The 25071-nt window shown below is 51.1% G+C and overlaps 1 protein-coding gene across 7 annotated transcripts in view; it reads right to left on the bottom strand.

Annotated features, from left to right (window-relative positions):
* The window catches only part of LINGO1 (leucine rich repeat and Ig domain containing 1), a 462557-nt gene that overhangs the window by 27179 nt on the left and 410307 nt on the right, over positions 1-25071 (bottom strand). Inside the window, exons 1-2 of one of the 7 annotated variants that reach the window (XM_073303474.2) lie at positions 22453-22739; positions 21490-21738 (exon numbers count right to left, since the gene is read on the bottom strand). The exons of 3 other annotated variants lie outside the window; for them this stretch is intronic. Coding sequence is in view for 2 of the 4 variants with exons in the window: in XM_073303469.2 (XP_073159570.1) it covers positions 21490-21495 (6 nt within the window). In the remaining 2 variants the exon portion in view is untranslated. Of the gene's footprint in view, positions 1-21489; positions 22118-22452; positions 22740-25071 lie in introns of those variants that run through there. 3 more of the 7 variants (XM_073303469.2, XM_073303475.2, XM_073303470.2) reach the window with 3 other exon arrangements.

Genomic DNA, 25071 nt, shown 5'->3' with positions numbered 1-25071 from the left:
AGTCACACTGCCCTTAAAGAGAGATGCCATTGGAGAAGGGCATTCCGGTTCGGAACAGCAGGGGAAACCAGTGCGATTCCTAGTGCTAATAAACCATCACCTGCACTGACAGAGGGCCTTGGGTTGGGGCTACTTGCCCAGGGGGAACCCCTTGCAACATTTGTTTCACATGAGATCCCATCTCTTTGGCTCTCCCGCACTGCAGGAAATGGACAGTCCACACTCTTAGCTGCATGTTCCTCTCTCACTGACAAGGGGGAGAAAGGAAGACAGGTTCAGAGTGTCAATGAAGAGGAGGATTTATTGAAGCATTGCAGAGAGTCATTGCCCTTGGGAAGCAGCCTCCCCGTAAGGTACTCAGCCTTTCCCAGTCACCTCCAGCTTGTCTCCCAGGTCTGAATTATTAGTTGCTTCCCATTTCACGCAAGAAATCTTGAATCTAAACAATGAGCTGAACGAACAGATCATGCCACAATCTTTCTGCCTTGCCTTCCTATGGGAATTCCCCATCAGAGACCAATCCAATTAAGGTGCTGGTTATGAAATTAACCATAATTACAAGAGAGAGAGATGTAATGTTTTGCATTCTGATGAAGAAACAGAATGGCAATAATAATAATAAAAAAAGATTTGGTCCTTTTGAGGTAAAACTGAGCAACGTAGGAGAGGGAGAGAGAGGGAGGTGGAGAGCAAAAGCCTTGATAGACAGGAGCAAGGGGAAGAGAGAGAAGCAAAAGGTTTGAGGCACAGAGGGAAATGGAGGAGGAAAACGACAGCAGTGGAATGGCAGAGAAAGAAGGGGAGAGGTGAAGAGATAGAGATTAAGAGAATGGGAGCTGGGGGGGGGGGAGGGAATCAGAAAGACGTGGGAGGGGAGACGCGTACAAATCTCTGTAGCAAAGGTGCCGAGCGTCTTGTTCATTAAAGCAGAAGATTAACAGTGCCCTGCATTTCAAGGGGATATTTATAACGATTGAGTCCCGTTTAGACCCCTTCAGGCTAGGAAACCTCAGCACGGCGGGAAATTGCTGGCTAAAGGACTGGGCGGAGGATCCTGAAAGTAATGGAGAGACAGGAGAGCAGTTAAAGGAGCTGAAGATGGAACACCAGGGAGTTGGGGTAGTTAAGGGCACTTAGGGATGAGCATATAGGAACCAAGCAGTCATTTAACTAGCCTGGTCTGCTGTCCCTGACAACCACCGGCCTTACATACTTCAGAGGTAGGGGTTTTAGCCAGGCATTTTTCTGGCCTCCCAAGCTGTTGGATGGGAGTGCCACACACACACAATGAACTCACCCTCTGCACTGCTGTGCAGTAGGGGAGCATCACCCTCTATGTTTTACAGATGGGGAGCTGAGGCAGAGAGATTAAGGCACTTGCCCTAGCTCATACAGGCAGGCAGCGGCAGAGACAGAAACTGAACCAAGATTTCTTGACTTGCAGGCCAGACCCCAAGATCATCATTCTTCACTGCAAGCCCTACCCCACACGGGGCCAACCGGGCAACAGGCTGTCTGTCCTGATACCCTGAAGCATGAGACTTGAGAGCCTAGCTAGTGTGACAGCAGGTACTCTTCCTTGTTCGGATGAAGGCAGGCACCTTTGTAGCTACAGTTTGCTATGGTTAAGGTTACATGATAAATTCAGTGAGAAGCCCCTATTTTTAATATGCGCATAACTTTCCAAAACATTCCCATTTGGGGCTGAAATTCACTAATTCTGCCTCAAGCAAATGCTTTCCCTAGAGCTTGCAAAAACCCTATCAGTTGGGGTTGAGTCCAGCGAAAGAGGGAAACATGCACTTCCCCATTTTTTAAAGGGCTCTTATAATTTCTCCTACATGGCTACAGCTGAGATGTGCACCTTGTCCAGGACACAGCCCTCACTGAGGACTAGCACCTTTGCAAGAATTGACTTGGATATCACAAGACCATGTAGAAATCACACACAGAGCATCCTATTCTAGTACTGCCCTCATCACCACAGCACTGGAGTGCCTGCCCGCAGTGCATTAAGTGATGTGGCCAACATCTGTCACATGCAGTTCATTTTTTGTCTCATTCTCTCCCATGAAAGGGTTGCACATCAGCCATAATTCTCATGCACAATATCTCTTGGACTTCCAGCTGGGAATGCACCACTCAACCACTCCTTACCAAGGAGCTGTGGATTCTGCTATTGGCAACCCCTCTATTGTCTGTACTATTCTCTGTCCCCTAGTGAATCTTATTCATTTTTAAACCACTGCTGTGCACTGAGTAGACATCTTCCTTAAGCCACCCCCCCCACTCCTCCTCCCAGCCCAAAAGACTCATACAGGTCCTTAAATGGGTCCCTCCAATGTGCACTACCTGGCACTTGTGTGCATTTAGCTTGATCGGCCATTGCATGGCCCACTCTCCCACTCTTACTAATCCTGTCTATTACAGCCTAGGGACCAACCAAGATTGCAGCCCCCTCACGCCAGGTGCTGTACAAACATGGAGTAGTAGATAGATAGTCTCTGTCCCAGAGAGTTTACAATCTAAATCGACAGGACAGACACCGGGTAGGGGGAAAGGGAAAGAAACATGCATCCAGAGTGATCTATGTGATGGCAGCAAATGACATGGTCATTGCCTGACTCCCCGCACCCCCAATTTTGATAGGTCATGACTCTCCCTGTAGTCTGGTCTAACCCCAGTAATTTGGCTGGATTAGGCAATTTTGTCACCCCACTTCCAATAGGACTGTGTTAATTAGCATATTTAGCAACTTGAGTCCTAGCACTGATGTCAGGGTTCCCAAATTATTCATTCACTCTTGACCTTTGCTTCTTCTCTTTTCTGATCCTTTTCTTATGGCAGGACTTTCTCTTTCACACTTAAAAAGAAAAGGAGTACTTGTGGCACCTTAGAGACTAACCAATTTATTAGAGCATAAGCTTTCGTGAGCTACAGCTCTCTTCATCACACTTAGATTGCCAAGTTTCCTCAACACCTTCTCTTGTGGGACTTTAATAATTAAACCATCTGAAAGTCTAAAGAAATGACAGTCACCTGCTTTACTTTTGCTAAGAGTTTAACTCCCTCACTGCATTCTTATAGGTTAGAGAGGCGTGCTTGGCCCTTACCATAGCTGTGCTAGTTTGCCCCCATGACGGCTCAGATTTTCAAAGCAGATCAGAGAATTTAGATACACACATCTGCTATTGAAATGAATGAAAGGCATGCGTCTCAATCGCCTAGGTCGCTTTGAAAATCACAACCCACGTGTGTATGTATTTCCAATGACATTTCTATCTTTTTTTTTTTGCAGCCAGTTTTCCTAGTAGTGAAGTAAGGCTGGGCTGATAATTCCTGGGGTGGCCCTTACCACCTCTTCCAAAGATGGCAAAGACACCCATCACCTGCTTATCCTCTGTCTGGTCGCTGGTTTAAAATGCCTTATGTCTTTTGGTTAGTGGTCAGCGCTCTCCGCTGGATGTCCGGACTCTGGAGATGAATTGTGGGATTGGGAGGGATGGAAAAGTAGGAGTCAGCCATGCTATGGAAAGTCTATGCAAATGGAAGGAGAAATGAAAAACAAACCCAGCCACCTCCAAGACCCCATAAGGGAGACTTCAGCGTGGGGCAAGAAGCTGGGTTTGTGACTCATGAAGTATCGGGCGGTTTTGCTGAGCGCCTTTATCAGGGCAGCAGTTTTAGCTTTGCAGCCCCCTTCTCCCTTTCACCCAGCCCTTACTCCAGTGCAGGCAGCCACTTTACAGTCCAGTAGACCCCTGTCTTAGCTGTGAGTTACCTTTATAGATGCACTCTTCCAGGCTCCTAAAGGCATCTCCTTTCAGCCAGCCGCCTTCACCCATCTCTACCCCAGTGCAGGCAGCCCCCTTATAGATCCTCTCTTCCAGCTGCAGTTTACCCCCTTTTCTATCTCCCTGTTTGGCAGCATTATAGAGTGACTGGGCCAAGTTTTCTCCCAGCGCAGTTCATTTGATTTCATTGGAGCATTGTCCATTGGCACCAGCAAAGAATTTGGTACACTGGCTCTATGAATGGTCTGTGTGGTCACCTTGAAAATCCATCCTTGATCAATAGCAAACAAAAGCAGTGGCTCCCAGATGGCTACCCAGCAGCACAGTGTCTCAGCCCGTACAGGAACACAGATCTCTATATCAGTATGGGTGCTAAATGGCAGCTTTGGTGGCAGATTCAGGAGCGAGGCCAGGACTGAACAGGCCCTGGAGATGTGAATGAGCCCTGCAGATGCTCTCAAGTTGGTCCCTTTAGGATTGAGGCTTATTGGGGTGGGCAGCATGGGGGAAGCTTGTACTGTTGCTCTCCTTTCTATGGGTAACATAGGGCTGTGGTCTCCAAGACTGTCAGTCCCTCCTGCCCCTTCCACCGGCACTGGAGATGTCTGTGAGCAGACACACGGCTGGATAGTCTCAGGGAAACCACTCTGTGTTGTTGCTGTAAGAAGGTGTTCTCAGGGCCACATCCTCCCTCCACAGGGCAAGGCGGAGGGGGCTATTGGCCATTAGTGGATGATTCCTCGATACTGGATGGTATCTCTCAGTCTGGGGCATTTCCCTAGCTCCCGTCATGGCCAATTACCTCCCAGCAGAGCCCACAATAGCTGGGCCTGTGTTGGAGCACAGAGAGGGGAAAGGTCTGGGCCCTTTGCCTGCTCCCTGTACCCCCTGTCTGAGCTCTGACTCCTTTCTGGGCCAGGTGGCCTGACCCGCGCTTCATCCTGCTATTGTCAGTGATGAATGATTCTTGGCACTACCTTCCCATGCTAAAGAGGAGACGGGGCCTTTCATGGCGTTTATTAGCATTTATTCGATTACTGGGGTCAAGCAGACAATTAATGGCACCCACCCGGGTACATCCACCGCCGTGCAATCCATCTAACTAGAGCCATTCCCTGCTTGAAATGCCTCCTGAGCACAGGGGCAATGGTCACGCTGCTCCGACATGAGGCCAATCCATCACCATGGGCAAGCTGAGCTCTGCCCCTCCCTACTAGCACCGGTCAGGAATGGGGGCAAAGCTCTTGTAACAGGTTAAAGGCCCCCCCTCCCAGGCGTGTTGTTTCTCTCTGATGATCCATGAGCAGTATGTTGGGTTAATAGTGACTGTGATTAACTGAGATAATAACTAGGGGGTCAGGTGCTTTCATTGTCTCTACTTCCCTCTCCTAAGCCTCTAATGGCAACTCCCGTTTCACCCCTGAGATCTGCTCTCCAGGAGGGATGCTGGTCCCTCCAGTCTGCACTATTCACTAGCGCTATCTCCTCCCCTGCAGCCAGCAACTAGCCAGGGGCTCCCTGCTCTGCCCTGTTTACCCTCTATCAATAGAATGCCCCAGACCTGTCTGCAAAAGCATACGGACCTTCTGCTGCTGGAAAGCAACTGCTCTGTGGGAGCCAGCGCAAAAGTGCAAGGCTTGCTCCTCGCAGCCTCCTTGACAGGTGATAAATGCAGGACAAATGGAGAGGGAAAAGAGACAGAAATAACCAGGAGAGTGGGAGGACCCAGAGAGAGAGTGCCGTGGGGGCTGGGTGAGGAGAGAAAATGAGAGAGGACCCAGTCCTCAGCTGATGTAAACCAACATAGATGTTCCATTGACTTCAACAGAGCCATGTCGATTTACACCAGCTGAGAAGCTGGCCTAGCAGATGGGGAGCAGAGAGAGTGGCAGAGATAGCATGAGGGTAAGGGAGAAATTGAGGGGGGCAGAGAAGATGGTAGAGCTAGAGAGAGAGAGATTGATGGGAGTGAAAAGGCGGACAGTTGGAGAGAAAGAAAAAGCATCCCTGAGAAGCACATGTGCTTCACAGTCACCTCTCTGGCACTGGGAGCTCTTGGCTCATATTCAGGAGTTTGGAGGGGTTGTGTTTCCCCTGCCCCAACTGGCATTAATGGCACTCACACATTTAGCCAGCGTTCTTAACCTGCCACAAACACACTACAGTACAAGGGTCCTCAGCCCATCTGTTATGCATGTGCAACTTGGCGAGTTGTGTGTGCTTGACTGAGGAGATAAATTGCCACAGGGAGGCTTGCTTGTTTGAGGCTGATCATGGGTTATTTTTGTTAGTGTGCATTCTTGAAGAGCACCCAAATACGTCCAGTCCAGTGCAGGGCATGTCCATGCAGACTCTCACCCCACGTCCCCACATATACATGTCCCCCTTTTACACATCTACCATCACCTCACACACAGCAAGGCCCCAAATGCGGGTATCAGGCCACCATTTCTCCTGCTACCTCCCTGTATGCTCAACAGTGATGCAAACCACCAAGGCCTCCCTCCCCAGTGCTCGTCTTCAGTTGTGTTACTGGTTGACCAAGCCAGCACAAGGCTGTGGACCTGATCCCTACCTCCCTAGCCTGTGGGCACCACCTGCCCTTCCCAGCCCCCACCCCACTCAGAGAAACCTGTCCCAGATATTGTACCATCAAAGGTACTATGGTCGAAGAAAAGACATGCAATCTCTGAAGGAGATGGCGTGCCTGAAGGAGACGGCGTGCGAATTAGGGCAATTTGATTCAGACAGAATAAGAACAGAACCAAATCTTTGCTCAAGACTCAAACCAAACCTTTAGGGGTTCCTTTAATTCTCCATCTTCTCCCACTGGCCATGTTTCCTTCGAGAGGGTGACTCAGACCACTTCCTGTTTTAACTGTAAGCACCCAAATACCAAGAGAAAGGCTTGTCTCAGAGTGTCTCTCTCCTTTCCTGAAGCAAGGGGCACTGAAAATCTAGAGATCCTGTTTGCATAGATCTGTATCTCTGTCTCCATCACACTCCTGACTGTGGTGTCACAGCACCTAACACCTAGCACAGTGGGTGTGCCTTGTCCTCTCCTCCCCTCCCCCGAGGCCTTATTTACCACACGCTATTCAAACCCTGCCCCGAAGACAGAATGATTCATTTCCTCATGGGTTTTTCTATGGCACTCACCACTGTAGTGGTCAAGTGCTTCGCAAGCATTACTTTATTTTGACAACACCCTGATGAAAAAAACAAACAAAACAAACAAACAAAAACACTCTCTTTGGTTCCCAGGTTTATCAGATCAGGGGCAGGAGCTGCTGAATTGGAACTTTCAAGATCCAGGTAAACACACTTTATTCCCCACCTTTGGTACATGCAGAGTCCCTTGTCCCCCGCCCCCGCTGTGAGCTAAGGCTTTAAGACCGAGACTTTTAAACATTAACATCTATTCAGGTAGGGGCAGCTTAGTGCTGGGGGGCGAGTCAGAGGGCTTGGTGAGGATGTGTAGCTTGTTTGGGGTCGGGCACCAGGTGGAAGTCAGAGTGTTGGGGAGGGGTCAGTGTGGCACTCTGATGCATAAGGAATGAGACAGAAAATAATTCTGCCAGTATTATAATTCCACTATATAAAGCAATGGGAAGTCCTCAGCCGGAATACTGTGTTCCACTGGGATCACCCCATCTCAAAAAGGCTACAGCAGGGGATCAGAGACAGGAGAGGAGTCTGATTTAGGGAGGGATAAACTCTCCTATGAATGGCGGTTAATAAGGCAGGACTGTTAACTCTACAGGGAGAGCAAATAAGAGGAGACAGGATAGCATATACAAAATAAATATACTCATTCACCCCCTCTCTCTTACTAGAAGGAAGAGAGGATATTCAATGAAGCTCTGTGGTGGGACTTTAAAACCGATAAAAGAAAATACATTTAGACACAATGCACAATTACCCTGTGGAACACTCTGCCATCGATTCAAAGACGAGACCAGAGCAAGATTAAAAAAAAAAAAAAAAAAGGATTGGACATTTATAGGGATAACAAGACTATACAGCGTTATAACAGAGTTCACTTAAGAGTTTTGGAAGGAACATAAACCCTCATGCATCAGGGCATGAAACCAGCCTCTTACAAAGGGGGTTCAGGAAGAAATGTTGCCTGTGGCCAGGTTATTCCATAACTGTCTATTGGTGATAGCGGGGGATGTTAATTGCACCTCCTCTGAAGCAGCAGGTGCTGGCCACTGTCAGAGACAGGATACTGGACTAGACGGGCCACAGCTCTGAGCCAGTTTGGCCATCTATATTCCTAGCTGGGCTGGTAGGTAGAGGTTGGTGTACTGGGTACGGCACCATTGGCTTGACCCTGGGTAGGGGTTAGCATGCTAGTGAGCAAAGAAGGTGAAGGCTAGGACACTAGGATGCTGGTCATGGTGCAGACAGAGGCTGGAGCACTAGGTATGGGTCAGTCTGATGCTTTGCGTCAGGAGTACAGGGTCAGGTGAAGATCTGAGGGTAACACTACAGATACCGTGCATGCTGGTCTGCAAGGACAGCAAGGGCCCAGTCTCTCTGCCCTTGTTGCTGGGAGTTGGGCCTGCGAAGGGCTGTGCGCTGCAGCACCGTTTTGGCCCTTGATAGAACACTTCCCCCTTTGCCCCAGTTCCAGTCTCCCCTCTGCCGATAAACCAAGCAGTTTAACAGGTTAACATTGCCATTTTGAAACAACATTCTAACTATAGAAACCCTGCAAGGGAGAGTGGAGAAGGTTCATTTTTAGAGCCCACCTCTTTCTATAATCACTGCTAGTCTCTCATGGGGACCTGTCCTCCTATGCTCTGGTGTTTTTAGGATGTTCTTCCCCCCGCCCCACACCTGCCACCTCCTTTCTCCTGGATCCCTTGTCCTGTCTCTGCATTCTTGCTCTTTCCATACACATTCCCTGTCCTGGGGTCTTGTCCCCCATGTTATATCTTCCTCTAACCTGCCCTCTCCTCCCATGGTCTGTGTCTTCCTCCTTTGACTTCTCTGCATTTTCTCTCTATTCTCCGCTCCATATCTGTGCTGCACCCTTCCCTTACACCTCTCTCCTAACCACTGCCTTCCTGCCCCAACACCCCTGTGCCCATTTCTCCTCCCTGGGCCTGGCATCCCCAGAGATTTGTAGGTTTGTTTTCAGGTGGACACTTGAAAGTCTCATAGATCTCATATCCGTGGATTTTGTCCCATGGTTGCCAATGGAGCATCAGTGACATACACATACCCACCCCACACTCTCTTCCTGCTCCTTGGAAGTGCTATGGTCTCATAGTAGAGGAGACAACCCTGGGTTGCATTCTTCCCACAGCGGTCTCTGCTGTATGGAGCACATGTCCACTCACTGTGCATGGTGGCCTATACTCATACAGCCTATCTATGGCAAGAACAGGGGTGACCATGAAGTGCTGGGCACAGACAGTATGATACACACTAATACATCAGCTTGCTCATCTGGACTATTGATAAGGCTTCATAATAGGACACAGGTGGGGAATCTCCTATCTCAATCAGGAGAGGAAGCTGCTGTAGTGTGCATCTCACTTGCCTTTTGCTTCCCTGCTCTTCCTCCTGAGGAACATCTGTTTTGTTTTTGTCTGGTCTGATTCATAAAATGGTTCCATATTATGAAAGCACCAGGCAGGACCGAGGGACATAGCTCCTCTTTTCCCCTGCTGCTGAATAGGTTCAATGGCTCCACCTTCTTGGCCACGCCATTGGCTTCACAGGAACCCCTCCAGCACGAACAGCGCGTGGAAGTCAGGAGGGACCCACCAGAGAGTTAAAATTCCTAGGGCGCCAGATGCTAATCTCAGTTACACATGGAGAACGGAATCTGATCCCTGGGCTCAAGACTTCATCTGGTTCCATTATTAGTCCTAACAATTCGCTTCAATGACTGCAAAATAAAGGAGACAACTCTTCCCGCCCTCCGACCCTGCACTCTACTCTGGCTGGAGAAAGTGTGGTTACAAACCCACAGGGTTAGAAAACACAGCCAGCCTCCCCTGGGCTCCTGCTGAGAGTAGAAAATGGAAGCAGGGAATCCCCGGGCACTGACTAGATGCATCAGGACCAGGGGGATGGGGTTGGACAGAGCCTTCCCCACTACTCCGGTAAAAGCCAAAGCCTGCAGAAGGGCTGTGACAGAGCTAATATAAGACGTACTAATTGCCCTTCCATAGCACCCTCCATCTTCAGATCTCGAAGCACTTCAGTACATGCATACCCTCTCCCCTCAGCAGGAAGGTACGATTAGCCCCATTTCAGAGAGAGGGAAAATGAAGCAGAGGGGCACTGATCAGTGGGAACTGCATGACGGGCAGTAGGGGGAAGCAGCAGAGAGCAGGAAGGGACAGGGGACAAAGAAGGAAGGAAGACAGAATAAGAGGAGGTGGTTGCATCAGAATAATATAAACCAGGACTCTCCCTGTGAACCAGTCCCAACCTGTCATTGAGACAAGCCTCATGAACCTGCCATCTTCTCTGCTCTGCTCACTTAATGGCTCCCTACCACCTTCTCCTGAGCTTCATTCCCAGAAAAGGTCAGCCAGGCATCTGATCAGCAAAACGCTGAATTCTGATTCCCTTATCCCAGGGGTGGGCAAACTTTCTGGCCCGAGAGCCACATCAGGCTTGCAAAACTGTATGGAGGGCTGGGTAAGAAGGCTGTGCCTCCCCAAACAGCCTGGCCCCCTCCCCCTATCCGCCCCCTGACTGCCCCACTCAGAACACTGAACCCATCCAAGCCTCCCAGCCCACTCCTTGTCCCCTGACCGCCCCCTCCCGGGACAGCCCGCCCCTAACTGCCCCCCCGTGACCCCACTCGCTATCCAACCCCCCCTGCTCCCTATCCATACCCCCACCCCCTGACAGGGCCCCCAGGACTCCCACGCCCATCAAACCCCCCCATTCCCTGTCCCCTGACTACCCACCCCAAACTTCTGCCCCATCCAACCTCCCCCTGCTCCCTGTCCCCTGACTACCCCCCAGGACTCCCTGCCCCTTATCCAACCCCCCTGCTCCCCACCCCCTTACCATGCTGCTTGCAGCCATGCAGCCTGGACGGAGCCAGCCATACCGCCCAGGGTGCTGGTGACATGGTGAGCTGAGGCTACGGGGGACAGCGGGGGAGGGACCGGGGGCTAGCCTCCCGGGCCAGGAGCTCAAGGCCTGGGCAGGACAGTCCTGCAGGCCGTAGTTTGCCCACTTCTGCCTTATCCACAATGAGTAACCCCTTGCTCCATGGGTGCTTCCATTAACTGCAAGGGGACTAGGCCTGAAGGAACGTAGTATTCTACGCAAGGGTATCAGATTCTACAGAATGGGCAGCCCACACAAGGTCTAAAGGGTCAGTTCATGTAAGTATCTAAAAGTTTAGGGATGGGGTATTTTGAAGCACTTATGGGGGAGGGATAGCTCAGTGGTTTGAGCATTGGCCTGCTAAACCTAGGGTTGTGAGTTCAATCCTTGAGGGGACTATTTAGGGATCAAAAATTGGGGATTGGTCCTGCTTTGAGCAGGGGGTTGGACTAGATGACCTCCTTCCAACCCTGATATTCTATGACATGACTTTGGAGGAGAGCTGAGGGGAATTTGCAATATCTGTCCTGTGGGAAATTCTGACATTTTAACATTTGTTTTCACCTCAAATTAGGATAAAATGTTGAAATTTTGAAATGTCACAGAATAGAAATTCCATTCCAAAAGAACTTTGATTGAAAAATGTCAAAAAGGTTCCGAAATCAAAATGTTTAGTTTGGGTTTACTGAACTGTCCCAAAACTTTTAATTTCAAGTCAGTGCCATATTAAACTGCATTTCCCCACAGCCTTATGGGAGCTGTAGCTCATGAGACAGACATTCCCATTCTCCCCTGTAGGGCAGGCTCCGATAAGGCACCCCAAGTCATGTGACTTCCATGACACACCACACAGCTTGGACCTGCATTGCCTTATGGGAGGTGTAGTCTTCAAGGGAGTCCAGCCCATAGGAGAAAATGGGGGCCTGAACAATAACTCCCATAAGGCATTGCACCACAAGAGAAATGCAGTTTAATGTTTTCTTGAATTCAAAACCAAACATGTTGGGGAAATTTTGATTTTGTGCAAACTACATTTGCCTTCGGAAAATCATTCTGACAGAAATTCCCAACCAGCTCTGCTTAGGAGCAAAAGTCTTACTGAAAATCAATGGGATTTGTGCTCTTAAGTAACTTAGGCACTTTTGGAAAAAATCACAGCCTAGAAAGATCCTCCTCAGAATTTCATGGGCCAGCAAAACTGGGCTGAAACTCTTGTGAGATTGCTGGTACTTCCCAGCCAGGGTAATCTCAGCACATTCTGGCAGCACCAGACGCATTTCCAGAACTAGGGAATGTAGTTAAGAAATAAGAGAAGAATAATGAGGAGGGAAAATTAACTATGTGGAACTTTTGAAAAAATATGACTGGCATTCAGAGATCAGTTTGAGTTCTGGGCAAAGGGTCAGGCTGGCTCTTGGTCACAGCAGAAACCAAAGTCCACAAACCATCACGCTCAAAGCAGCCTCAGTGACACCAAAATGGGAGCTGAGTAGTGCCAGCTCATTCTGGAAGGACACACTGCTGGCCAAAGGGCCAGGAGGAAAAAACCCCAAACCTCACCCCACCAATATCCATCATCATTGACCTCAAGACTGGCATTTAATGTTTGAATACTGAGCCTCACCATGGTGGCCACGTTGCCAAAAGAGTGCCAGCCCAACGGGCATTCGGACATGTTCTCTTCCTGCCCCTAGAAATTCTCCTGGAAAGATACATCTAGAAAACTCCTGGGGTTGGGGGAGGCATAGCACAGAGTGTCACATTGATGGCCTGCTCCCCACAACCCCGTCTGCGTCTGCAAGAGAAGCCAGCACCATGCCAGTCCCAGGAGTTGAGTGGGACAATTTTCTAATGGACGCAGGTCTAGCTGAGAATAACTGCATGTTGCAGTAGGGTGTCCTCTGTTGAGCACGTCCCATTCGTCCAGAGTCATGGGACAAAGACCTGCAGGTAATGAGTTGAGACTCTCTTACCGACAACTCTCTTGCCTGACACCTCCCCTAGCTTTATACAGTATGTATGAGGGTGTGAGCAAATAGTAGGGGATGGGGATGGATGCCCTCTCTTGAGCTTCCCTGCACCCCCTCCATTCTTCCCCTTCCACAATGCCCCTCTGTGAAGTGGAACAGGATGGAAAATGAAGGGTACACCCAGGGACTCTGCCACGGGAGTGCCTGCTTTCAGAATGGAGGGCTAACCCTCCAGGAAGGGTAGTAGGGATTGGGTTGCTTGGTTCACTTACTCAGCTGAAACCCCCAGAGATCTGCTTGCACCTTCTGCTAGAGACTTGAACTGGATTCCAAGAGGGCTGGGCCCACTCAGCTTCAGCAGCTCATGGGATTTCCACCTCTCTCATCCCTGAAGAATGGGCCAATAATGGCAATGCCCAGGAGCACTGATGGACCCTCACATCACACATTATGGCACATCAGCTCCTAGAGGTTTCACCATCTGCTGAAACGTAACATGGACAAAACTCAAGCCCCAGTCTTTCTTCCCAACCCCAGACCCCATCCCCTGTCATTGCTAACAGCACCCATCACCTTCGCGTTACCCAGCAGTAACCTGGGTGCCACGTTTGAGCCCTTCCTTGATCCATCTGTCTGGTAACTTTAATGAGAGCAGAGTCAGGCCCAGAGCTCCAACTCCTTGTCCCTGCCCCCAAGGCCCTTCCCAACCCTGCCCCTTCCTGCTCATCCGCTCTCCTCTTGAGCCGTCTTGCCCTCTCTGCTGCAGCTACTATGGAGCGCTGTGCTGTCCCAGAAAGCAGCAGAATCACAATGTGGACACTGCTTCCTCTTGCTCCAGCAGAAAAGTAACCGGTAATGCAGCTTACTCCCCACTCTGCTCCTGTGTGGGAGAGGAGATAGCAGCCCAGGCAAGGCAGCTCTTCCCTGTGCTGTGATCCGTGATGCAGAGAGCCCACATGGACAGGGGGGATATGGAGGGTCAGCTCTTTGGGGGAGGGCTTCTGTCTTCTTGCACTGTGTGGGTGCTCCCCAAATCATAACAGCAGAACGCTGGCCTACATATTTTGCTTTTCGACCCCAAACTAAAACCAGAGGCCAACATTTCCAAACTTGGTGCCTAATTCCCTATTTAGGCATCTAAATCCATGCCCTGATTTTCAGGCATGCTGGGCACTCACAACTGCCACTGAAGGGCAGGGACACCATGGGAGCTATGGGTGCTCAGGACCATTGAATATGAAGCCAGTTCTTTAGATGCTCACCCATAGATGAGCCTGGGGGCCATAGGTCTAGGTACATCCTGAGAGCTGTTATCATAGAGGGAGGTGGGATGAAAGGGAGGAAGAAAATTGCAATGATTATGTTAGGGGTGGGAGACCACAGCCTCACTGTTTACAGACAAGCCCAGGATAATCTAGAGGAAGCATTTTAAACACCTGAGTAGCAGGCAATGAGCTGACTCACAGATCAAGAGTCCAATTCTTCAGTTGTTCCACACACAGAATTCCCATTGACTACAATGGGAGCTCTGTGCATGGATCTGTTGCAAAACCAGGATTTACAGTAAATCATGTGCCAGCAACGCATGTTCCACCTGGACCATCTTATGCCCTGGATGACCTACCTCCCTTCTTTGTCATATTGGCTCCTCCTCTAAGGTGTGGGAGCTAGGATAAGATCCAGGAATATCAGCAGCTCATCTGAATGATCTAAATCCTGAATTTGCAAAACTAGACCAGAAAATCCAAGAGACAAGGCTTTCTTGGCATATTTCCAGTGATTCTTGCTTCTGGTTGGGTCAGGAACAGTTTCTGCCCTGGTAGGTTGGTACATCCACTCCTGGATGGGAGCTGTACACAGAGACGCAGGAGAATGAAAACACAACACAATAAAAGGGTGCTGAACCCACAGAAAGGCCCTGCCACACATCCATGTGGCTTGAAGAAGAGGAGTACTTGTGGCATCTTAGAGACTAACAAATTTATTAGAGCATAAGCTTTCGTGAGCTACAGCTCACTTCATCGGATGCATGTGGCTTGTGCACTCTGTGTGACTTGGAAAGGTTTTTATTCATTACTAATACTCTAGAACCCGGTGGATGGCAGTGGCAGAAACCTTTTGTGTACATATGCTGTAGGATCAAATGGTGTCCCAGCAATAGGGTTGCCAGGTGTCCAGTTTTCCACAAGAATGCCCAGTTGCAAAGGGACCCTGGTGGCTCTGGTCAGCGGTGCTGACTGTGCTGTTAAAAGTCCAGTCGCTGGTGCAGTGGGGCTAAGGCAGGATCCCTGCCTGCCGTGGCTTTGAGCGGCTCCTGGAAGCAGTAGCACGTCCCTGCTCTGGCTCCTAGGCATAGGGGCAGCCAGGGGGCTCCGCGTGCTATCTCCGTATCAAGCGCCAGGTTTGCAGATCCCATTGGCTGGGAACTGCAGCCAATGGGAGCTGTGGGGGCGGTGCCGGTGGACAGGGCAGCGCACAAAGCCACCTGGCTGTGCCTCCATGTAGGAGCCGGAGGGGGTATATGCTGCTGCGTCCAGGAGCTGCCTGAGGTAAATGCTGCCTGGAGCCTGCACCCCTGATCCCCTCCTGTGCCCCAACCTCCTGCCCCAGCCCTGATCCCACTCACGGCCTCCCAACCCCTCAATCCCAGCCTGGAGCACCCTCCTGCACCCCAAACCCCTCATCCCCAGCCCCACCCCAGAACCTGTACCCCCAGCTGGAGTCCTCATCCTCCCCCCCCGCAACTCAATCCCCTACCCCAGCTCTGAACCCCTCAGCCCAGAGCCCCCTCCTGCACCCCAAATCCTCATCTCTGGTCCCACACTAGAGCCCACACCACCAGCCAGAGCCCTCCATTGCCCCTGTATCCCAACCTCCTGCCCCAGTCTGGAAACCCCTCCCGTATCCTGAACCTCTCATTTCTGGCCCCACCCCAGAACCTGTACCCCAACCCGAGCGAGCCCAGTGAAAATGAGTGAGCGAGCAGGGGTGGGACCTCAGAGAAAGGGACAGGCCAAGGATGTTTGGGTTTGCGTGAGTAGAAAGTTGGCAACCCTTCCCAGCAAGCAGAGGCAGACGTGGGCGCAAATGAGAGCATGGAAGGAGGGAAGAATGAAGGAGAAGTGGAAGAGAACCTGAGCTGTAGGGGTGGACATGTTTTGGCAACCCCACAAGCAACATATAGCATATAACTGCACAGACCCAGGCTTCTTCTGGGCCCCCGGTGTGCTGAACCCCCAACACTGCCCCAGGCCCTGCCTCCACTCGACCCCTTCCCCCAAGTCCTCACCCCTGCCCCACCTCTTTCCGCTCAGTTCTGCTCCCAGCCCTCTCTCCTCCCCCTCCCTCCCAGCACCTCCTGCCTGCCACAGAACAGCTGATTGTGGCAGGCAGGAGGTGCTTGGAGGGAAGGAAGGAGTTGATCGGCAAGGCCACTGACAGGTGGGAGGCGCTGGGGGGGAAAAGGGGAGCTGGGTGCCCATGCTAAAGACCCACTAATTTTCTGGAGCACCCACAGAGTCGGCACCTATGTAATTGTGGCTAACATGAGCCATCTGCACATATATCACAAAACTGTCAAGAGCGAGTCATGATATTAAAAAACCCCAGGCCACTTCCTGGTAAATGAAAAGAGCAACTCGCCCCGTTCAGCCAGGCACAGGATCACTGCTGTCTCACTCTAACAGTGGGCAGCGCCACTCATCGTGGTGAAAGCAAAGGAACTGGGACTTATGCCACAGCAAACCCAGGCCTCTAAAGAGAGGGAGGGCTTAGAACGGTCAGAGGACAATGGGTTGATCGTATTGTAGTAAAAAGCAATAATACACAGACCAGTACAGCACAGGGTCACTACATATGGATCAAATCCAAATTGGCCACGTCCACGCTTTCCAAACCCACCATGGGTGTCTGTGCGGCACGTGAGCCACGCCATGGCAGACTGAGGGTGCACGGTGTCAATCCCACTGAGATTGCAAGGGGCCTAACGAATGGTGCCTAAAGGAGCTGTCCTTAGATGGTGTGGCAGAGACCTGAGTTTCTGGTGCTGAAGGAGTAGGATTCTACCCCCAGTTCCCCAGGTGTAGATATAACAACTGTGTCTGATGTACACAGCATATGGATTATTACAGTAGCCCTACAAGCCTAGCCAGTAGTGGGAATCATTATACATGAGCAGCTCCATAAGAGAGCAGGGACAGGCATACACACAAGGCAATACCGGATGAAATGTATTAATCCTAATCTAACCCTCATCAGTTCAGTTGCACTTTATAATACAATGTCTGTAATTATGGTATTATAACACTGCAATTATAGCCCAATTATAAAATGATTTATCAACCTATAGAATTAAACCTCAAGTTATAGGATTTTGTACTAGTTACATGTACCAAACAGTGTGACTTCAGCAGTACGACAGTGAAATGGATTAAGTATGAAACGAAAGGAGTTTTAAGTAATTCAGTCATGCAGTTAACCTTCCAGTCATATAAAACACTGGTAATTAGAGGTACCACAAAGTAATTACATTATAGTTGCAGTATAACTACAGTGTAATTACAGTAACTGTATTAGACTTTTTTTAATGATTAGTTCTGTAATTAATTCCTCTTCTTGAGGCTTGGAAAACCTCACTTCTCCTCAAGTCCTCCAAACAACTCCAGCTACGTGTGCTCTGACTGCATCAAGTCTAATATCCTCCAGTTCAGGCAGGTGTCCTCCAAGCCTACAACTAAACTAAGGCCAGCTTCCAACCAGACATCTTCCAACACTTCTACAGTACTAGTGAAGGACCTTCCAACCTCTGCTTCCACATTTTCCTTCAATTCAGAGCTGCTTAGGCCTAATTAGAATCACAGCAAGGAGAAAAGGAACCAGCTTCATGCAGAATACTTGCTACCTAAGTAATGGGGATGCTCAGGGGTGTGAAATCCCCCAACATAGAAGTGGTTAGGTTGACAGAAGAGTTCTTCCGTTGACCTAACTCCCGCTGCTTGAGGATGTGGATTACCTATATTGACAGAAAAACCTTTCGGTTGCTGTAGGAACCATCTACACTAAGTCTGTAGCACCTGCAGCGTAGACATGGTCAAAGAGAGCAAAGGCTGAGAGAAGTTTCAAAGCTTCAGAACGAAATCAGTTCCCCACAGTTGTAGACAACCAGAGAACTCCCAGCATCATACATTCCAGAAAGGAGAATGTGAGAAGGCAAAGGAGGAAGGGTTAGTGCTAATCTTGAGTGAAAAGCCTTCTGGCATGCCAGTCCCACCAGGCCTGCTCTTTTCTTCCTCCAGTCCTGTCCCCAGCCCAAACCACCTAAAAGAAAGACAATCCCACTGCACATGTACACATATGCAGGCCTGTGACATTCTAAATGGAGACAGGCTCCCTGGGTAGCAGGAGGAAGACCATGAATCCTGGGGGAAAGGACAGGAATCCATCAAACCCTTCGCCCTCAAGTGATGGGTGAAACTGGTTCCTATAGCCCTAGAAGTAAAGCATCATGGGATGTTCAAGCAACATTGTACTGATAGGTATGAGCTGTGGTGGGAGGGAGGGAGAACAGAACATGCTCCTAAGGGCCACTGGTCCCATCGCTGGAGCTCAGATGATACCTGCCTTGATTATCGGAATGCCAGGAGCGTGTGGATAGCGACACTGAATATATTTGGATCACTGGAGTTTCAGATATTTGAGGAATGCAATTAACAGATGTTGGGGGGACCTGGATCTTTCAGGAGGTGTTGTAATCCCGTTGTTCAAGGAGTGGAGCATGGGGGTGCCTGAGTCACGACCTTGAAGTCCACAGGTGTATCATTCCAGCCCCCCATCTTTGCCCAGTTACTTAGTTATTGGCAGTGATTTGGATGGTGGTCCTCACTGTAGTTTCTGCTGTATGTAGATGTCAGAGCTGTAAAGAGCTCAGAGCTGCTGCTCCTGCGACAGGCTGGATGGGGAGGACAGGGTTAATCCTCACTGAAGGTGTTCGGCAGGGAGATGTACAAACAGCTGTGGAAATCCCAGTCTAAGGGCTGGCTTTGAGGTTTGCATAGAAAGAATGGGAAAGAGGCAGCTGGAGACGGGGGAGTAAAACTGAGAAGGGGGAGACAGGAGATGAGGCCAATCTTGGGCAGAGCTACAGAGCTCCTGCATTTCACGCTGCTTCCTGACCCACCCAGTGTTTCACCATAACTTTACTGATCAAATGCAAGAGCTCCTCTCCTTGGTCAGGCTCTGGGCAAGTGCATGAATTCCAGAAAGCGAGAGTAGCATCTGCCATGACTATAGCACAGGGCCGGTGGCTCCCACTCTGCTCCATGCCCCGGTGCTGCTGCCCAAACACGTCCTGCAGAACTGTAATACAAAGCCATTTGCTTCTGGAAGGAAGGGGATGTTACTTTTGAAGGATGTCTAGCTTCTGTGGTGATGCGGGCGCTAAAAATGCTTAGATGGCTGGCTCAGATAGACACACGCAGAGGGAGGCAAGAGAACAAGGTCTTTGTAATCCAACAAGCACGTACCGTGAAAGGACTCTGAGCGGTTTCTCTCACCCCACCCATGCACAAACCCACCCCACCCACGAGTGAGTTGCCTTCCCCGAAATAGCAAACCTCCTGTTTGTTCTCTGAGCCCACAAGCTCCTGCATCCTGAGCACGGGGTGGCCAACACTTTTGGCTCTGGAATATTTTTACTTCCCTGAGACGGAAAGGTGAAAAAATCTGATCAGCACCACAAATGTAAAAAGGCAACAACAAAGGAAAATTCTATTCAGGGGGCAGCCAGGCTGGGCTCCTCCCTTGGGGTTACTGTCTTTTCCCCTTGGTATCACCAGAGTCTGGACCCCCTGTCCATGCATGGCAGATCCCAGCTACGCCCCTAAGTTAGAGAAGCCCCATCCCGGATGGGCTGAATTCCCTGCAAGCAGCCCTCCCTGCCCTGATGCTGGGCTGTCGGGAACAGAGGGCTGAGCCCCTCTAATATTAACCCTTTCTCTCCCCTGACACTATCATCAGACCATGATTGAGGGCTGGCTATTTTTCCTAACATAAAACAATTCCAACCCCTTCCCCAACACTGGTGCCTTTCGAATTGAAGGGCAACCCTCCTGAAATTAACCCTTTCCACCCTGCTGAGCTAGCCCTCAGTTCTAGAGTTCCTGAAATTAACCCTTTCTGTCCCCCAACAATCCTGCCCCAGTATTAAGCTCTCGGTGACTGAGGGCTAATCCAGGCTGAAATTAACCATGAACACCCCTGACTGCCCTGCCCCAGAGCTGAAGTAGCTGGGACTGAAGGCTAATCCCACCTGACATTAACTCTTCATGCCTCAGACTGCACTGCCTGTCTCTGATTGCAGGCTAATCTCCCTGGTATCAGCCTCTGCTGATCCCTGGTTGGTAGCGCTGTCCCAACAACACCCCACCTGAATGTGTAATCTGTTCCAGGCCAGTTAACTCATCTGCTTAGCTGGACCAGACAGGCTCCCCATATTACCATGCAACCCAGCATCTCATTCCCCCCACCCCACAGCACAGCCAAGCACCAGTTTATTAGCTGGACTAGGATGAAAACAGCGGCTAGCAGCTGAGCCTCATTGACCCATCCATCCATTTGTCTGTCTATCCAGGTTTTTATAAGGTTGCCTGTCACCCTGGTATCTTGGGACCTGGCTCAGGATGGCTGCTGGCATCAGTCTCCTTAGCCAGCGAGGGTGCATTGGTGGTGGTGGTGGGGGAGTTGGGCACAACCAGTGCTGCACCCCCAAAGATTGACAGTGGGGACAAGGGGGAAGGGAACAATATGGGAAATTAAATGCCCAGCAATGCAGGACAATGGAGAAACAGGCGAGGGGATGAAAGGGAAGGGGCGGGGGGGGGGGAGGGAGAGAAGAGAAGGAAAAATGAGGGCAGAGCCAGCAGAAAAAGCCAGAGCACTTCTGCTGCTAGGTAGCCAGCACAAGGGCAGAGGCAGCTGGCAGGGCTCTGGACACCCAAACCCGTGTAGCCCCAGAACCCAGCACACACTACACAACCCAACCCCACCCAACATGCATACACACAACTCACACACATAAAGGACCAACACACCCAACTCACACCCTTGGGAGAAAGAACCCCTCTCTCCCACCCCAGTTGACACCCTTCCTAGAACACTGACACAAAACTCACAGCCCTCCTGTGAAAATGCGCTCCTGCTCACACAGCCCTATAATGAAAAGGGCCAAGACACACAATTGCACACCCATTCACTAAACGATCCAGCCCCGCACATTCCCACATTCCACACAAAGACCCACCACACAAACTCCTAGCCCTCCATAACACACATACACCCTGAGTAAAAAAGCAACACACACCCAACCAAAACCCCAGCACGCTCGCGGCTCACACCCATTCAATGGGCATCCTCCCCCACATATTGACACACACAGCTCACCCCATCCATCCAAACCCAGCACACACGTACAAACTTCCCAGCGGAAGGCTGCAATCCAAGGCACAGACCCCAGGCTTGCAGCTCGCCTCTTTGCTGCCGGGCAAGTGAAACAGACCAACTCCCCCTTCCCAGAGCCTGGGCACGACCAGCCCAGCCTCGCCTTCCCGTCAGTCCCGGGCCACCCCAGCCCCAGCTCTTACCTGCATCTCATTCTCGCCGCTTGTCTCTCTCGGTTAGAAATGGCATCTCCCCCGGCCCCCAAATCCACCTGCAGCGAGGCAGCTCCCCTCTCCTCGCCGAAAGGCAGCAGCACGCGCAGGCTGCGGGCTCCGTCTCGAGCCGAGCCCCCCTCCCGGGCCGAGAGCCGGGTCCAGGGTGGGGGGCGCTGGGGTCCGGGCAGCCCGCTGGGCTCTAAGGGCGAGCTGCTGTCCGCACCCCCAGCGCGGCGCCTGCAGGTGGGAAGGTGGGCTTGAGGCTCCGGGGGGAAGGGGGAGGCATCTCCTCCCTTAAACCCAGACAAAGGGGGGGGGGTCGGGATAAGCGGCCCCCCCCACTGCTCCTCCTCCGCCACTCGCGCTCCGGCCCCAGCTACTGCGGGGCGGGGATGAGCCGGCGACGGAACGTAGCACTGTGGCGAAGCGAGCCTCCTCTGGGGCTGGCCCCCCGGACACACCGCGAGCGGGCGCGCCAGCTCCAGCGGGGGCGGAGAGCGGTGGGCGGGGCCCCGGAGCACTGGGCGTGGCCAGCTGGGAGCCCGGAGAGCGCCCGAGGCTGCCGGCAGGACTGGCGGAGCCAGGCTGAGCGCCCGCAATCAATAGCAGCCTCCCCTCCCGCTCCAAGGCGGCGAGTGGCGGAAAAGGCAGGGTGCGGGCAGAGGCCGGCACGGCACAGCCCAGCCCAGGCAGGGGGGCTGGCTGCTTGGGGGCGATGCCATGAGACTCTTCTGCCTGGGCCAGCCCTGGCCTGCAGCTTTGCAGCGCACGTGCCCAGATCCGGGCTCTGGCACGGGCAGCTCCTGCCGGCTTGGTAGTGGCTCCCCCTCTGGGGTGGCAGGGAGGGGTGCCCTGCAGGGGCATGCTCACTCTGCCAACAGAAGATAGCAGAGGTGGGGGGTTAAAGGGGACATATCCTTTGGGAGTGGGACATTTCTCTTCACCCCTCACCTGGAAAGGGTGCTGGCTCTAGGATTCTCCCACCGTCACCTCACCAGGAGGTGCCAGCTTTTCTTGGGCACGTAGGCCAACCGCAAAGCCCATGTTCGCTAGGCTTTCTCCCTGGATTCCGGCTCCGAGACCAGCGTCCCAAGAGTTCCGGCCAGTGCTGGGCTGATATGGCTATGCCGGTCACATCGCTGGGAGCTAAGAAGTTTCATACGCTCCCGGTCCTCCTTGACAATTGACGGGCACTGTCTTATTATAGCTTCACAAGTCATCGGCCTTGTCTCTGCTTTCCAACAGAGGGTGCTAATGTGGTGTATGCACAGTCCAGCGAGGCTGTGGGGAGGCGGAGCAGAGATCAGGGAAGAACAATCAGAGGAATGAAAATGTAGGAATTGACATCTTTCAAACACCCCGATAAGATCACATGTACGAGAAACTGCCCAGCAGATCCCAGACTCTGACAAGTTCCTAAGGTGCCACAAGTCCTCCTTTTCTTTTTCCGAATACAGACTAATACAGGCTGCTACTCTGAAACCTGGACTAGAGGGGGCTCTGCTGACAGCAATGAGCAGGGCTTTGAATCTGATATGGTACCTTTCATTTATAATGGACAAATGGGTTATAACACAGGGTAGGAAAAATAATACTCAGCTCTTATATGGCACTTTTCTAGCCATAGATCTCAAAATGCTTTAGAAAGGAGGTCAATAGATCATCAGCTCTATATTACAGATGGGGAAACTGAGGCACAGAGACTTGCCCAAGGTCAGCCAAGCAGGAAATAGAACCCAGGACTCCTGAGCCCTAGTGCAGTGGTTCTCAAACTTTTTTTTTCTGTGGACCACTTGAAAATTGCTGAGGGTCTCAGCCGACCACTTAATGACCTTTCCAAATGTTGTTTGTACTGTTAGCTAACTCTTGTAAAGCGCTTTGGATAAAAGCGCTATATATAAAAAACCTTAATAATTAACATTTTTTGTTCTACAAATAAAAGCACACAACTCATATTTTAATATCAGTAGTCTGATCTTTCTAATGCAATGGATGTGCCCTCTCTCCCCCTCCGTGGCAGCCCCCAAGCTGGGGCTGGGAAGGAGAGGGGTCTCTCCCCCACCAGAGCAGCCATAGAGCTGAGCCTGGGAAGGAGGGGGGGTCTCTTCCCCGGCAGTCACAGCCCTGGAGCTGGGGAAAGTCGCCTCTTTCTTTGGCCGCCATAGCTCTGCACGTCCCAAATTCCTCCCACTCCGTCTTCTCACCCCACTGTCCTCTCCCACCTACCCCCCATTCCCCCCAAGGCCACCCCCTCACCTTACATGTGCGTCTTCTCCAGGGTCCAGGCACCTAATTAGTGGAGCCACGCCTGCATGGCTCCACTAATTAGGTGGGTGGCCCTTCATTCTATTGTGTGTGGTTGCCCAGGTGTGCACCTTAGAGAGAACTATCTGCGGACCACCTGAATGGAGCTCGTGGACCACTCGTGGTCCACGGACCACAGTTTGAGAACCTCTGCCCTAGAGCAGTGCTCTACTAACTGGGCCCTCCTTAGCAATTATGTTCCAGCTATCTCAAAGCACTTTGCAAAAGGGAGGAATATCATTACCTCCATTTTACAGGTGAGGAAACTGAGGCACATAGAGGCTAAGTACCTGCTCCAATACCACACAGTAAGTTAGTGTCCAGGTCAGGAACAGAATCAACATCTCCTGACTCCTGGGCTCCACTGGAGCATACTGTCTCCTGACACATGTAATGGAGAATGGATTGAAGCCAGTACAACACCCTCTGCTTACAGTGGATGTGGGTGTTACATAGAATGTAGTATGCTAAGTTTGTCACTGTGAGAAATGGGGAGGCAGCCACGACAAACTAAAATGTGGGGTGGCCTTTGCCTCTGCATCAATTCCAACCCCCACTGAACCTTTCATGCTAAGCTCCCTACAGCCACGCAGCACGTTCAGACCAGCGTGAGGTTGCCTGTGGGGGCATCTCCCTTCTTCCTGCTGCGAGACGAGAGCAGCCCACTGAAGACATGGGAACAACTGATCACCAGCAGTGGGCCTATTAAAGGCAGAATCATGTCAGAGGGAGGGATCTGGGCACTGTTGTGAACTCCAAAGCTTCAGAGGTCTCAATAAGCTTCCAGGTTTTGGCTTCTTAACTGGAACCAAATGTCCAAACGTTCTGATTTTTGTCCATTGCTACATTTAAAAAGAATGGGTTTCAGTGGACATAGCAATGCCCTCTGCTTATATGCCCTCTGCTAGAATGTCTTATTATAACAATATTAATGGATTTGTCTAATGATGTCTCTTCCATACGAGGCAGTTTTCTCCAGCGATAATGGATACAAACTTTGTTTCTAATGTGCACTTTCACTTCCTGTTCCCCTCCAGAAGAGCTCTTTGGGGCTCTTTACCATTCTGCTTTCCCTCTGCCCTGTAACAATCCCCAGTCACAGCAACCTTCCGTCCAGCCAAAGAGGGGCAGAGGCAGGGCAGCTGCATTCAGAATCCATTACCACTGCCCATTGCACTGGCCAACAAAGTTGCTTGCCAGGCTACCCAACTCCCACTTGAGCCTCTAGATGGGGCCTGGATGGCTATTTCTGCCTGCAGAAGCTTT

The sequence above is a fragment of the Lepidochelys kempii genome, chromosome 10 (assembly GCF_965140285.1).
Source record: "Lepidochelys kempii isolate rLepKem1 chromosome 10, rLepKem1.hap1, whole genome shotgun sequence".
Taxonomy (NCBI): domain Eukaryota; kingdom Metazoa; phylum Chordata; order Testudines; family Cheloniidae; genus Lepidochelys; species Lepidochelys kempii.
The sequence above is the reverse complement of the archived record's forward strand: the minus strand, read 5'-3'. Positions and strand labels throughout refer to the sequence as shown.